This window comes from Oncorhynchus gorbuscha, linkage group LG09 (genome assembly GCF_021184085.1).
Source record: "Oncorhynchus gorbuscha isolate QuinsamMale2020 ecotype Even-year linkage group LG09, OgorEven_v1.0, whole genome shotgun sequence".
NCBI classification, from domain to species: domain Eukaryota; kingdom Metazoa; phylum Chordata; class Actinopteri; order Salmoniformes; family Salmonidae; genus Oncorhynchus; species Oncorhynchus gorbuscha.
This window is the reverse complement of record NC_060181.1, coordinates 56,235,926-56,250,874: the sequence shown is the minus strand read 5'-3', so window position 1 is coordinate 56,250,874 and position 14,949 is coordinate 56,235,926. Positions and strand designations below refer to the sequence as shown.

Sequence of the window (14,949 nt, the reverse complement as noted above, 5' to 3'; positions counted from 1 at the left end):
CAGGAAGAGGGAGGCTGTGAGACGCACCTTCTGCTGCTGCAACATGTAGAGCCGTCCTGGAGTCGTAGTCCCTCTGCTCCATGTCCATGGAGGAGAGGGCAAACCTACAGACAGAAAAGGTCAGCAGTGTCAGATGGAAGATAACGGGCAGAGAAAGAAGACCGAATTAATTCAGAGATACAATAGAAGACGGATAATTATGATTATTATAACTACTCAAGTATTATGAATTTAACATGATTGAAAGAAAAAACAAAATAAATCCCTTTCAATGCGTGTGTGTCATCTGTGTGTAAGAGAGGTGCGTACTGTACCTCCTTAGTGCCGAGACGTCTCCGGTGTAGGCGGCAAACAGGAGATTGATGACAGACTTGACCTGGAGAGAAAGAGGAAGGCAGTTTGTGGAAACAGGCAAACACACACATGCATATGGGGGGGTGTATGTGCCCTACCACAGTCCTTCACCAGCTAAAAGAGAAGCGGAATCTGACAAACATCAATCAGGACTTCTGGATCCCAATCAACTCCTTACAAAAAACCCATGGCAATGGCAGTATTATTAATTATGTAGAATGTAATGCCATGTAAGACTTGCCAGAAGTACTTTTTTTCAGAATAGAGAACCGTGGCTAATAAAGCTGTCAATATTTAATATTGTCCCAAAATATATATATTTTTAATATGTGTGCAGTGAGACCACTGAGCAGTTGGTACGACCAGTAGGTATGTTAGTGAGTAGTGAGTGTATTTTGAGTGATTTAGGAGTTAAGAGAGTTCTCTAGCCCCAGGCAAACCGTGAGTCCTGGCTCGAGCTGCAGGGCAACCGGGGATATTGACAGATTTATTAACCATGGTTATCGATTCTGCCACCCAGTCAATTAGATGCTTAAGGAGCCTTGAGTCATGTTTGAGGAGCTACCAGTATTGACTACAGACCAGATACTATGGTTGGATTCTGGCAGTGTTTTCTAAAGATTGATTGGAGAAAAAAAAAAAAAGGTAGCGATTCACATATTGGGAGTAACACTATGGCACTAGAATAGAAATAGAATACAATTTGAGCTTATTCTCGTGTGATCCATTTACTAACTTGAAGCTTTAGCAGACTATGTGTGCCTTTTCTGCTGCATTGCAGGCTATGGGTCTGTGGTAGCTTTCTCTAATCTAATCATCAACCACTAGAGGGTGCTGAAACATTACTGAAGGCATAGTGACATTGCCTTCAGTAAATGGTCTCATGTTTTTCCCATTGGGTGGCGGTGGTATTGTGGGTAGAGCTTCAAAGCGTCAACGTCTAATCATGTAAACTACTGTTTGGATTGGAATTAAATGCTTTAGATACTCAACTGTACTGGATTGAATTAAAAGAGTGAATTTAAAAAACAGTGCTGGGGTATCAAAAGCATAAAACCCTTGATTCACATTCACAACAAACCAGTAAACCAATCAATTAATGCATTACTCAGTTAATGACAATATGGAGTTATTACCAATTTAGATGTTTTTTTGCTTGGGGAGGAACAGTTGTGCAGTGTTTCAGTAACATCTCAGAATCATTTTGATGATGCTGCAGAATTCAGAGACAACTGCCCAAAACAGAACATATAGGAGCTCCACATCACAGTAGAACACCAATCAGAACAGAATAAAGCAGAGCAAAAACTCGGCATAGCCGTCGGTAGCAGAGCTAGCAGAACTGTACAAAGTAGAATAGAGTCGAGCAAAGGCATTTAGCAGATCAGTGTCACAACTCAGTAGCAGAAAATAACTAGTTAGACTGCAGAGCGCAAAGCAGAGTCGTCCCATATTTCAGCAAGCCATGACACCCATCATCTCAGATGGGTTTTTTATAGTTAGAAGCAGATAAAAATGTGCATTTCTGCAACATTTTCTTACAATGGAATTTGATCTGAGAAATTAAGCTAATTGATTACAACCAATTTGGCCCTTTCAAATTTATAGGATTCATATAATATTCAATAAATATAGTACCCAACATCCAATTTGGACTCAACTTCTTCCTACTATTGAGTAAGACATGAGGAAACCAATACAATGGTTAAAAGCCACCCACGGACCACCCACACCAATCCCACCCCAACAACCAGTATACAGTATCAGTTCTGTCTGACAAGTAGTATGGAGCTGCGGCTTGAAGTATTGCTTCTTAATCTTATGTGATGTATTCCTGTGAATCTAATATTCCCCCCCATTCAAAGAAAGCCATTGAAGTCACTTGCATTATTTACCACAAAAAGATAGCATCCTTTTCCAACCCACAGTCATCAACAAACATGGGCTATGTAGGCTAGTTTTTAAATAAACAAATGTATAGACAACCAATGTGGGGCAGAGAATCTCTGAACCACACCGTTCATATGGGGCCAGGGAGGCGTTTTGGACCGAGATTCTTTTGACTATTAAGAGGCTAGACACGGACAAGTCACTTAGACACACCCAGTCTGAGCATTGTGCCAATAGGTGAAATGTAACACCATAGGCATGTGACCAAAATTGCCACTGCCATAGAATTACACAATTTACTTATATTTCTATGGCAGTGACTACATCTCCCCCACAGGTATCATAATGTGTGTTTGAATCCAATCTGGCCAATATCAGCCCAGCCCTGCACAGACACTGGTCACTGTAGGTGAGATCACACTGCAACACACAAGCGAGCACAGCATGTCAAGGGTAGTCCAGCACATTCCCATACAAAAATGTTTAGACTGTATACAAAAGTGTATACAATTCACCCTAATAAAACAGAACGGGCTCAAAAGAGGCTAATTTTGACTTATTACTAAATAACTTAACTACTTTGATAGTTTTTACCCCTGCTATCACCCTGAAGCCGAAACAGTGACTATTCAGTCACGTTTGTTATAAGTGTGATGGATGTTCCTTGACAGGCTGAAAAAGAATGGCTACAACAGAAATACATAACCATACTATACAGACAGACATAGTACAGCAAGTAACACAGTTGCCAGCAAAGAGAGCACACTTGACTTAACTCACCAAGTAAAAACTGGTTCAGACCAATGACCGGAGCGTGAGCATACAGACCAAGCTCACACAGATCAAGCACAATGCATTCTGGGGTCTCTTCTGATTGGTTCCATTAACTCTGAAAGGGTGCACTGCACTGCATACCACACAAGACCCCTCCCCAAATCACCCACCCCCTCACCTTTCTTTTTCCTGCTCAGGTTGAACTGCGACCAGAAGAGTCAAAGCTAGTCACAGAAACTGCACTTTCAAAGTATTTAGCACACAGACATGATCAGGTACAGTATTTACTTGGGAATTATATGGTGAAAAACAGTAATTAAACAAGAATAACCAACTATTTAACATTAAATTACTGATCGTTACAGATTGTTAAGGGTTCATTAAAACCTCTAGGCACCGTTTAGTACAAACCAGATACAAAATTACCAATTGTGTTGAAGGTACATGTCAATAAGTACCCATTGATACCACAATTTCCTAGTAAGAGAAAACCAGTGGAAACAATATAACAAAAGTGCTTTCACAAAATCCCCTGTTAACTAATAAAACAAAAAGGGTTAAACCACTTAGTTTCAGTTGTGGTAATTTGACAAACAGGTATTTGTTGGATATAGTACTTTATTGGTTTATAACATGGCAACATGATTTCAACAGGTAATTCACCTGTCATTGCAACACACTTCTAGCATTACAACTACTGAAGCTATTTGCTAGTATTTGCAATACTGGCCTCTTGTAGAACTACAAAGTTCTACAAGACAAATACCTAGTGTATTCATCCAAACCAAGAGTCAGTGTCTTTACTATGAGGAGAAAGCAACACCCTTTTATGCCCAAGACACTAACTCAAACTGGTTTTGGTAATAAATCAACACTCCAGGTAGATCAGGTTAAGATCTCAGGAACTCACGAGAAGTTCCTGTTAAATGCAGTGATACACATTCTCAATAAGTTAACAGTGTAGGCTGCTGGTGTGTATAGTGTGTTAGACTTGGAGGGCTACAGCTGTTTTCTCCAAGGCACAGATATGGAATGAAACAGAAAAATGAAAAAAGTACAAGGACTAAAATGAACTTTAAAATATCAAGGTGGGATTCAAACACATTTATTAAATCATACAAAAATATGCCATTTGAAAGAAAGTAAAATAATGACATTGTGGGAAACATTAAACATGTTGCTGTGAAATCATAAAACAAAATCATAAATTGTAATGAAAATACTGGTACGGCATTCAAAAAACCCTTGTGTAAAATTTGATTGGGGTTATTAGTCACATTTTGCAATAGAGTAGAAAAGTTCAGTAAGCCCCATAACTTCCTCCTGTATCCTCTAACGTCACCCTAACTCCTAAGTCTTGCAAGCTTTCAGCCCCTGCATTCTCCATATTATGTCAACATGGGCAAGACATTAGAAAACGCACTCAAACGTGTTTCAGAACATACGAGTAGCAGAAGAAAAATAATTATACAATTTCAGTACAAATAAATAGAATCGATTTAACAGAACTGATTATTTGGTAAATTAGCATTAGCAAGCAAGTTAACGTTAGCTGCTAGGCTAGCCACAGCTAGCTTCACTCCACAGTGGCAGAGACTTGTGAATGCTTTGCACCACACACTGACTGACTGACATCTAAAGGCCTACACCTTAAAAAAAAAAAATCCTTAGTGAAATAGTAGTCCTAGTTCCAAATCACAAGTTTAAATGAAGTCCAAGCATATTGACATGACAAAACAACAAAAATATATTTTAAGTAAAAGTCTGATACTAAAATAAGCTAAAAACTAACTAAAGGTATATGGGATAGGGTTCAAATCAGCCAATTCAGGAATTCCAATTCAATAATTGAAAAACAGGGCATCTGTGTTCAATAACTTGTCAACGAACTGAAAGGGAGAAGCCATGTATCTTTCAAAAATCTTTCCATTTATGAATTTGACATTTAAATCACTTTCTGATTTGACTTCAATTCAAATTGACCCCAACCTTGGCCGGTATGGGACCCATAGACTTATAGAAGAGCACATTCATGACGAAGTCATGGGTAACAAAGGGCTACAACAACTACAGTGTATACCAATTCAACAGTCCAGTTTCAAGAATGATTGGATAACAACATTGAACAAGAAAAACCGCCCCAGCAGCAGGACACCCACGGTGTTGGTTGACGTACATGTGCAAATGTGGCCAACGTTTGTGAAGTGGATTCCCTTGCCGTTCTGCGCTGCTGTTGAGTTTCATCAAGATTACTGCAAGATAACAATCCCCCCCCCCCCCCCCCCAAAACACACACCAGGCAAATACAGTCTTTGGGAAAACTGTAGATACTGTACAGTGCATATTGGAAATAAACATGATGCATTCTTAAGCTACAGTATAGATAAGAGGAACTGGTTTCCCCTTCCTCTTTAAGGGTAGCTAAGCATAATTCACAGTAATAATACGGATTAAATATAAAATTGGTAACAATGTATGATCACACTTTCTCTCAATGGTATACTGACTTGTACAATACATATACGCATGACCTATATAACCACGATATGCCATCTGACATACATACTGCAACTGCCAATGGAATAGATCCAGCAGGATTCTACTAGGCTATGTCATGAAAACTAAAGGGTTGTGCGGTGTCTTGTCGGTCTGTCAGAGCAAGGGTCAAGGTCCCCTCAGCATGGGTCACAGCTTAGATGAACATGGCACACACACACACACACACACACACACACACACACACACACACACACACACACACACACACACACACACACACACACACACACACACACACACACACACACACACACAAAAAATGGGGTGGAATGAATCACCTTTTACGTCCTTGATGAAAAGCTTCGGTCCACTCAACAGTAGTTGAGAAATCGGCTCATGTGAGATCCGTTGTTGGTATGTGAAAGGTAAAGCACTGGTATGCAAGTTAGAATGGTCCGACTGATATCATCTCCGTGTCACGCCTGATAAGTGCCTTATCGTTATAATCTCAGTTTGCTCTTCTAAAAGCATACTACAAGCTCTATGCAGACGCAAAATATCGGAGTGTTGCAATGTCGTTTTTCATCACAAAAGGGCCGGTTCCTTGTAAAAAAGCTCTGGCGTTCGGCGTACCGTTTTTCTACCTGAAAATTGAGACATGCAGTATCATTATTTCTGCAGCCTTGGGGGCAGTATTATTGCTTGGTTCCTTGATAGATATATAGAGATAGATATCTATCTATATAGGCAATTCATCAAAGTAGACTATTTTGCATTGATAACCAAATATAATCTCCGCAACTGAATCCACCCGAAACATTATTTTATTTAGAAATAGTAACTAGTGATTCCAGGCTACTGTGAAATGGTATAACCTGCTGTAGCCAACTTGCTAGCCATGTGTTTTTGTTTTACAACAAAAAAATAAATGCTGTTCTATCTTTAACTGATATGGGAATGAATACACAAGCAGTATATCAAACTGGCATAATGTTTTAGGTTACACCAGCAAGTAGAAGAACATTTGCCAGGGCATATTTCTAAATAATCAATCTGATTATTTCACATGGTGATGTGGGGAGCTAAAAAAGACTAGCTAGCTTGCTATGTTTTTCGCCAGGTTAAAGCCAGCCTACTACTATAAGCAAAGGAAGGCTACGGTTCCTTGTTTTCAAAAAATGAAGACCAAAAAACCCCGCCCAAAAACGTGAGGGACCGGCAAGGATATCCTGTTACCAAAAGGTGTCCTCTACTTCAAAAATCCCACTACACACACACACACACACACACACACACACACACACACACACACACACACACACACACACACACACACACACACACACACACACACACACACACACACACACACACACACACACACACACACACACACACACACACACACACACACACACACACAGTTAAGCTTGTAGTAACCTTAAGAGTCTGTCAACGCATATAATATAATGAGATACATTGTATTTATGTGTGTCAAAGCACAACACTCCACATCTTCCCTTGGCTTTTGGTTTGAGAAAAACTCCCTCGCTTTGGTTAACAAACACATTACAATGGGCCTAATACCCACACTGGCATGTTCGACAGATACAGGACTTCAAACCTGTCAGTAGATATTGAAGCACACATGAAATGATGGATCAAGTCTACTTGCAAAGCCTCAATCTGAGCCAGGCAATCCCTTCAGGCCCCTAAAGTCTGACATTCTAGACAGGCAGCCAGAAGGGCTTCCCTCAGCTCTGCAGGGACCCCAAAAACACAAGAGATGCATTTCAAACTCATAAAAGACACACCCTCGTCCACTTACCCTCGCCTTATTCCCTAGGGGGAATCCCCACAGCCATATTTGTCGTCGGTCCAAATGATTAGCCAAGCAAGGGAAGTGTGCAACGCAAGCCCCTCAGCCCTCGTTTTTAATAGAGTTTGCGAGGGTACAATTATGTTCGCGTCGGGGCCTGAAACACCCCATAATTCAATTCGCGATGATTGTACATCCGCTAAGAAAAGTCCACCAAAACTTAAAACCTCTACGTCAATATGGAGTCAACATACAAGTGTAAGTAAAAACGAATGTAAAGAAGTTACAAATTGTGCTACACAAACACGTCTCGTAAAAGGAATGATGTTTGTTTGGTTAGCTTTTGGAAATTGTAGAAATAAAACATTCCCCGTCTTCAGAAGTTCCAGCTAGACAGGCTAACGTTAGTTAGCTGATTCATATTCTAGCTATGATACAGTAGGCATATATTAATAATTATGTAGTTAATATAAGGAGACATGCAATCATAATTGACTGTGGCGCATACAAAGCACCCACACGCTACTGGTGAATGAAAAGACAATCGTTGCGAGATGAACAAGTGATGAATTTCCGGGCAAGGGCGACTCATTTAAAAATCATTCCTTCCTCCCTCTCCCTGCAAATGTCAACTCGTCAGATGTCATGATATATCATCAAAAGTGTCCACTTCATTTGAGGGCTGAGGGTGTGTCTGTTAAGTGTTTGGATTGCAGCCACGGACACACAGAAAAAAAAGAGGGAGAAAAAAAGTACAGTAACCCAGGTAGAATCAATTATCATTCATCACCAGTACATAATGTAACATTACATTATGTAAAAAAATAAAAACTTATAGAAATAAATAATCCTCTTGATAATTTATATAAATATATGAAGTCATATATGGGTGTAGAAAGGGGACAGGAGAAGGTGGGAGGTAGGGAGCAGAGAGGGGGTCCTAGTTGCGCTCCCCGACACTCTCCATCCTATAGACTACAGTGGTGGAGCTGTCCTCGTGGCAATCAGTGGGCACCACCTTTTTCCACAGAGAGTCTTTGAGAGCTAGCTCTTGCTGAAGGCTCTCGTAATCCATTGGTCCGAAGGTAAACTGCTGTTTCAAGCAACATGGGATAACAGATTAGTTGGGTCTGCCTGCACATGCCACGAGTGCGGCTGCTCTAGGGATGTGTGTCTGACTATCTATGCGTGGTTGGTAATATGTTAAGTTTTGTAACTATGTAATGGAGAATGTGTCGGCCTTTCTTTATTGTGTCTTGACTGTTTGGCGTGTGTGTGTGTGTGTCTGGTTTGCTCTGACAGAGATGCCACTTGCCTCTCAACATACGGATTAAAACACTATTAGACCAAAAGGAAAGGATAATTCAAAATCAATCCTAACCTTTCATGAATATTTAACCAAGCATGCCAAAGCTTACTGACCTCGAGATTAAATCAAATTACAACCCCCCCCCCCTCCAAAAGGGCAAACCAGATAAACAAGTCAATTCCCCAAAATATACCTAAAATTATCAAACATCCACAAACATAATCCGAATGTCAATAAATTAGAGTGTACTGTGGCTATCTAAATAACTAGGGCAGCGATTTTTTCTTTAGGAACTCTCATTAGCAACCCTTAAGATACTCGGCTACAGCCAATTTAGCTCCATTAAATCAGGCACATTATGTCATTCTGGGAAGGTGTGGTAACAATGGAAGAGGGGTGTGTCTGTGTAAAGGCGTGTGTGTGTGAAGGGGATGGTTGTTTCTATGTGTACTCACCCTCTGGTCGCCTCCCTCCCTGCGAGGATCGTGCTTCTTGGCAAAGTGCCTCAGGTTGTCGTAGTTGTGGAAGTTAAAGAGAGACACCAGGTCCTGGAACGCATAGAATCAGAGAGGGTCATGTTCCGACAGAAGGAGGGAGGGAGACACAGAGAGAAAAAGACAGACAGTGACAGAGAGAGATCGAGTGAGATAGAGGGTGAAAGAAACAGAAAGAGAGAGCTCGGACTAAAAATCTAAACTCTAGAGTGAATCAGAATAGCGGTGGGGCTGGGATTCGATCCCATGCGGACATGTCCGTACATGTTATGTGCAGAAGCCGGTGACGCTAACCATTGGTCTAGTGGCAATGCCAAGTCACATGAGTAGGTAAAGTTAACTTCTCTAGGGTAGGCAGCATTTGGAATTTTGGATGAAAAGCTTGCCCAAATTAAACTGCGTTCTACTCAGGCCCAGAAGATAGGATATGCATATAACTGGTAGATTTGGATAGAAAACACTCTGAAGTTTCTAAAACTGTTAAAATAGTGTCTTGAGTATAACAGAACTGATTTGACAGGCGAAAACCTGAGAAAAATCCATTCAGGAAGTAGGAATTTTTCTATTCAATGCCATTGCAGTATCCATTGACTTAGGACTTAAATTGCAGTTCCAATGCCTTCCACTAGATGTCAACAGTCTTTAGAAATTGTTTCAGGCTTGTATTCTGAAAAATGAGTGAGTAAGAGCAGTCTGATTGAGTGGACTCTGCCGTGTCACAAAGCCTTTTCATGCGCGCGACCTTGAGAGTGCCTTTCTTGTTGACCTTTTATATTGACAACGTTATTGTCCGGTTGAAATATAATCGATTATTTAGGCTAAAAACAACCCGAGGATGGAATATAAACATTGTTTGACATGTTTCTATGAACTTTACATATACAATTTGAATTTTTATGTCTGCCTGTTGTGACTGCGTTTGAGCCTGTGGATTACTGAAGAAAACGCGAGGACAAAACAGAGGTTTTTGGATATAAAGAGAGACTTTATCGAACAAAAGGAACATTTATTGAATAAATGAATGTCTTCGGAGTGCAACCATATGAAGATCATCAAAGGTAAGTGATTAATTGTATCTCTATTTCTGACTCTTCTACTTGGCTCGTTACTGTTTGTAATGATTTGTCTGCTGGGCTATGTTCTCAAATAATCGTAAGGTATGCTTTCGCCGTAAAGCATTTTTGAAATCTGACACCGTGGTTGGATTCACAAGAAGTTGATCTTTTAACCTATGTAAAATAGTTGTATCTTTTCTGAATTTCTATAATGATATACATTTCTATAATGTATTTGCAATCTCACTGGATGTTGGCCAGGTGGGATGCTAGCGTCCCACCTACCCTAGAGAGGTTAACACCAGAATTGCTGGTGTTAAAAGTATCAGCTAGAGAACACCTGGCCTTGATGGACCCTCCTTCCAGCCAATGACACATCGGCATTCTAGCAGTCTAATAAACACATTTCATATATATGCTATCGGAAGAATCATAATTTGGTTGTGTTTATGAAGGTCTTACAAAATATTAGAATACTAAAAAACTATTACTTCAAATAACAATTGAATGAGCTTATGTTACTCTAGTCTATAAATAAATAAAAAACACTATTTCAAGAGTTATATCCATCAGAACGAAATTATAATTGAGTTTTTGCAGGTTTAAAGAAACATTGTGATAATAAGAAAATGTATAAAACAGCATATTTTAATGTATTATGTTACTAGTCTTTTCTTAGTAGACAGAGCAAAGCTGCCTCACAACTGGCCATGTTCTGAAAGTATAGACAACCCAGATATTGTAAAAAAGGGATATTTGGAAATATTTATTTATTTGACAACAGTAATTGTCATAAACGGCAGAATATCCCTTTCTGATACTATATAGAAATCAAAACGTTTGACCTGCATGTGACTGAATGAGGATTTGATAAAGTGATGCTCCTTTCCCTGCATCTGTCAATTCCAAGCTACGCCCATCTCTTCATGAAAAATTTGACAACTGATAATATTGTCACTCAGACTATTGTCAATTTTATTTTTAGGCTAACTCTTATTACATGTGAAATTAGTTTCGGTATAGTTGATGAGCCGGCTGTGCAGGCTGACTGGCATTGTTTGCTTCCCCTCGGAAGCAAACATAGAATCAAGGACATCAAGGATAGAATGAAGGACACGTTTCGCACTATTCTAAAGGCCTAATGCAACAGCATGTTTTCGTTTCCCTTACAATAAATTTGATTCGCAATAGAGTAATAGTAAATAAAACAGTAACAGCTTCTTTTTAGAAAGTAAAACATGAAAGAGAATGATATCAACCCGCAAGGCACGCATTCAAATGATTTGGTTTAAACATGAGCCACAATGCTGATAAATAGGCATAAACTGATCACTGCACTATTGTTGTTCTAAATGAAATCAACCTCTTCTCCCTCCTTGTCGTTCAGCTAGGCCTAATTTTCAGCTCAATTGTGAAGTAAAGTGCATAATTATCACCCATTCATCTATTTGTCATTCATTCAGTGGAGGAGAGAGAGATACTCATTAGCGCCTGGCTGAGCAAAGGATCTAAATCATTTTCTGTTTATGATTTTTTTTTTCGTTCCCCAGTTTATGTGTTGTAGTTTGTATATTTGCATGTGTTTATTTCAGGGAATGGGTTTTTATTGCAAACTACAAACATTTTGAAAAATATATATCTTTTTTTTTATTTTAATCAGGGAAGGAGCAGGAGGTTGCTTTTTTTAAATAAACAAAATCAAAACGTCAGTGGCCGTTAGCCTATGGCAGTTCTAGTGTTAAAGAACATTGGCGTTCTTCAACTACATGTTGACAGTGATCCCTGGCATTGTTTTCCAGCCATGCGATCTAATCAATCATCACTTTGTTATTAAGGAGCAGACTAGTGTGGGGCCTCTCTCTACGGCTCAGAGCTGTATCTGTACGTAACCCCACCGCCAGTGACTGGGCCTCAATGAGAACGCACCTACTAGTTCACTATGGGACATACATAAGTAAAACATACATCTACATACAGTATGTACCATTCATAAATCTTGTTATGCAACACATGTCATACAGCATACCATTGTGTGAAATGCCATAACCAAGCTTAGTTGGTGCAAACAGAAACTAGCATCCATCAAAAAAAAAATATACCCGTTTGAGAATAGTAAACAGTAGAGAGTAGAGTGTTACTTTATTGATCCCAACTTGGGAAATTGTTTTATGTCTATGTACTCGTCTGCACAATGAGTTTCCTTGCAGGAACAATAACGTTTGAATTGTAGCAGGAAATGTACTAAATAAGATGTTTCTATGAGGCCTCAGATGCTCCAGGAGGACTATTTGGCTAGGCTAGCTCATTTCTGATGGTAGAAAGATTAACATGTAGCGGTGGCTCAGAGCGGGAGAGGGCGATATATAATAAGCAGAAATATGATCACGTGTGAGGGTGGTAGTAGTAATGTGTGTGTGTGTGTGTGTGGGTGGGGGGCTGAGTATGTCTATTCAGAGGTGTCAATGTGTGTTTGTGAGTGTGTCCCCGTACCGTGCAGAACTGAATGCCTCTGACACTGTTGCCCAGCTTGTCCAGTGGAGGAGACCAGCACATGATGCCCATAACGTTGGGCACCACCAGAAGGATGCCCCCTGCCACGCCCGACTTGGCTGGCAAGCCCACCTGTAGACACAAAGACACAGGGAGAGGTTACCCACAACTCTGTGGACATCAGGGCCCAAATTGTAAGTAGTGCATTATCTAGGATCAGCTCCCCTTATTCATTATGATCCAAGACAAAAGTGATCCAATATTAACAATCCTACTCTGAGACTCAAGGTGAATACAGGCCCAGGGCATTGTACACACTAAGAGTGAGTCGCAGACAGACTCACAGAGTGAAAGCAAGGCAGGGATCAACTAGATTCAGCCGCAGGGCCAATTTTTTCTTGAGGACGGTCTGGGGAATAATTTGTAGACTGCAAATTGACCGCAAGAAGCCAAAACAGATATAATATTTGACTAATACATAACCATTTCAAACTTTGTTTACATTTGTATACAATCACGTGTCTCCCTATCATGCGTGGGAATACTTGATTGGATAATCCTCCATGGGGGCTATAGGTAGAATATTGACCTGGTTTGTTCTGGCAAGGACAGTGACTGGAGCCCAGTGGAGGGAAATTGGGGACATTGTGGGGCAGAGACAGGCTGGATGGGACTAAAAGGGTCGTAATGGGCAGGAGGAAAGGGCAGATTTTGTCAGAGTGGCAGTATTGGGCAGAATAAGCTGTGCTTTAACTGGACCACAAAAGTCAATGTTGTGGACTGACAATCAAGGTGCATCTCAATAGTGTAAAATGGCTTCCCTTTCTTGTCTCCTCTCTTTCATCTGCACTTTTCTGAAGAAAAAAAAACAGGCCAGGTGAAAGCTGTTTTTTGGTCAGAGCAGATAAAGAACGGGAGACTATGGAACATTTATATACAGCAGTGTTGTGGTGCTATATGAGCTATGGCGGCGAGGTACAGTATACTTACGTGGAAGGCGAACTGGCCAGAAAAGTCGTACATGCCGCAGGAGTGCATGAGGCTCAGCGTGTCACGCACTGCCTCCGGGCTCAGCACGCGCTCGCCCGTGATTGGACAGAAGCCGCCATTGGCCAGGGTGGCCGCCATGACGCTGGCGCTCTCGCAGGTCACCTCGATGGAGCATAGCTGGAGGGACAGACAGTTACAACACAAATCTAAGATTAAGCCAAACAGTAATAGTGGTAGAAATACATTAATATAGAACATGCACACAGAATAAATATGACAGTCAAGCGTGAGCCTAGGGCCCCCACTCTGGATGAAAACATACTACAGTATAATCAAAATAGAGTGTATGCACAGAGAATGAAAACCATATACTATAAGCAAAGTACATGCAAATGCATAGAATATAATGTACCCAGTACAACTACTCCTCTCTCTTGTCCTTCTATGGTTTTAGGAAAGGCTCCAGGTTATGCGAGTTCTCAGTGGGCCATGGCAAACATTACCAAAGGACCAGCATGACCGGAGCCTATACGTCAGTGGGTTGTCAGCGTGACACCAGAGAGGAAGGCTGTCAACACCCAAAGGGATGTGACGTCAACACAGCTATCCCATTACACACATTTCCCTTCTCAGCCAGAGAAGCACATGAACAAAGTCACAGTCACCAGACCCAGAAAGAGAGAGAGGGGGAGAGGAGGGGGATTCACAATCTAACCAATACCATAAGCCCGCTCCTTTCACCCTCCCCATTTCTCCCTCCACTGGCAGTGTGTAGTTGTGGGCCGTCTGTCTGTACGTACCTGGAAGTAGAAATCCAGAATGGACGTCATGTCTGTCCCCTCAGGAAAACACTGCAGAGAGGGGAGGGGGGGGATATAAACAGACAGATTACAGCCACACAATATATTTTGACATGACTGATGTGCTGTTCTGTATTTCAGCAATCTTAGACTATACATTGGATAGAGAGAGAGAGCGAGAGAGTGAGATGGCTTAAGTTTAGTTACTCCTTATTAGGGAAAGATAGAATAGCTCCTAAATCAAAATGAACACAGTTGAAGTCAGAAGTATACATACACCTTAGACAAATACATTTAAAACTCAAATTCACAATTCCTGACATTTAATCTTAGTAAAAAAATCCCTGTCTTAGGTCAGAAGGATGACCACTTTAAGAAAAATAGTAGAGAATGATTTCAGCTTTTATTTCTTTCATCACATCCCCAGAAGTTTACACACACTCAATTAGTATTAGGCGTGTCCAATCAATTTTGT

General features: G+C 40.6%; 1 protein-coding gene across 7 annotated transcripts in view; it reads right to left on the bottom strand.

Annotated features, from left to right (window-relative positions):
- The window catches only part of LOC124043795 (glutaminase kidney isoform, mitochondrial-like), a 62,750-nt gene that overhangs the window by 3,245 nt on the left and 44,556 nt on the right, over positions 1-14,949 (bottom strand). For 4 of the 7 annotated variants that reach the window (XM_046362758.1, XM_046362759.1, XM_046362760.1 and 1 more), the window contains exons 11-16: positions 14,475-14,525; positions 13,675-13,851; positions 12,685-12,816; positions 9,101-9,193; positions 315-376; positions 28-104 (exon numbers count right to left, since the gene is read on the bottom strand). In XM_046362758.1, the coding sequence (XP_046218714.1) occupies positions 28-104; positions 315-376; positions 9,101-9,193; positions 12,685-12,816; positions 13,675-13,851; positions 14,475-14,525 (592 nt within the window). Of the gene's footprint in view, positions 1-27; positions 105-314; positions 377-4,089; positions 8,430-9,100; positions 9,194-12,684; positions 12,817-13,674; positions 13,852-14,474; positions 14,526-14,949 lie in introns of those variants that run through there. The other 3 variants (XM_046362763.1, XM_046362764.1, XM_046362762.1) reach the window with 2 other exon arrangements.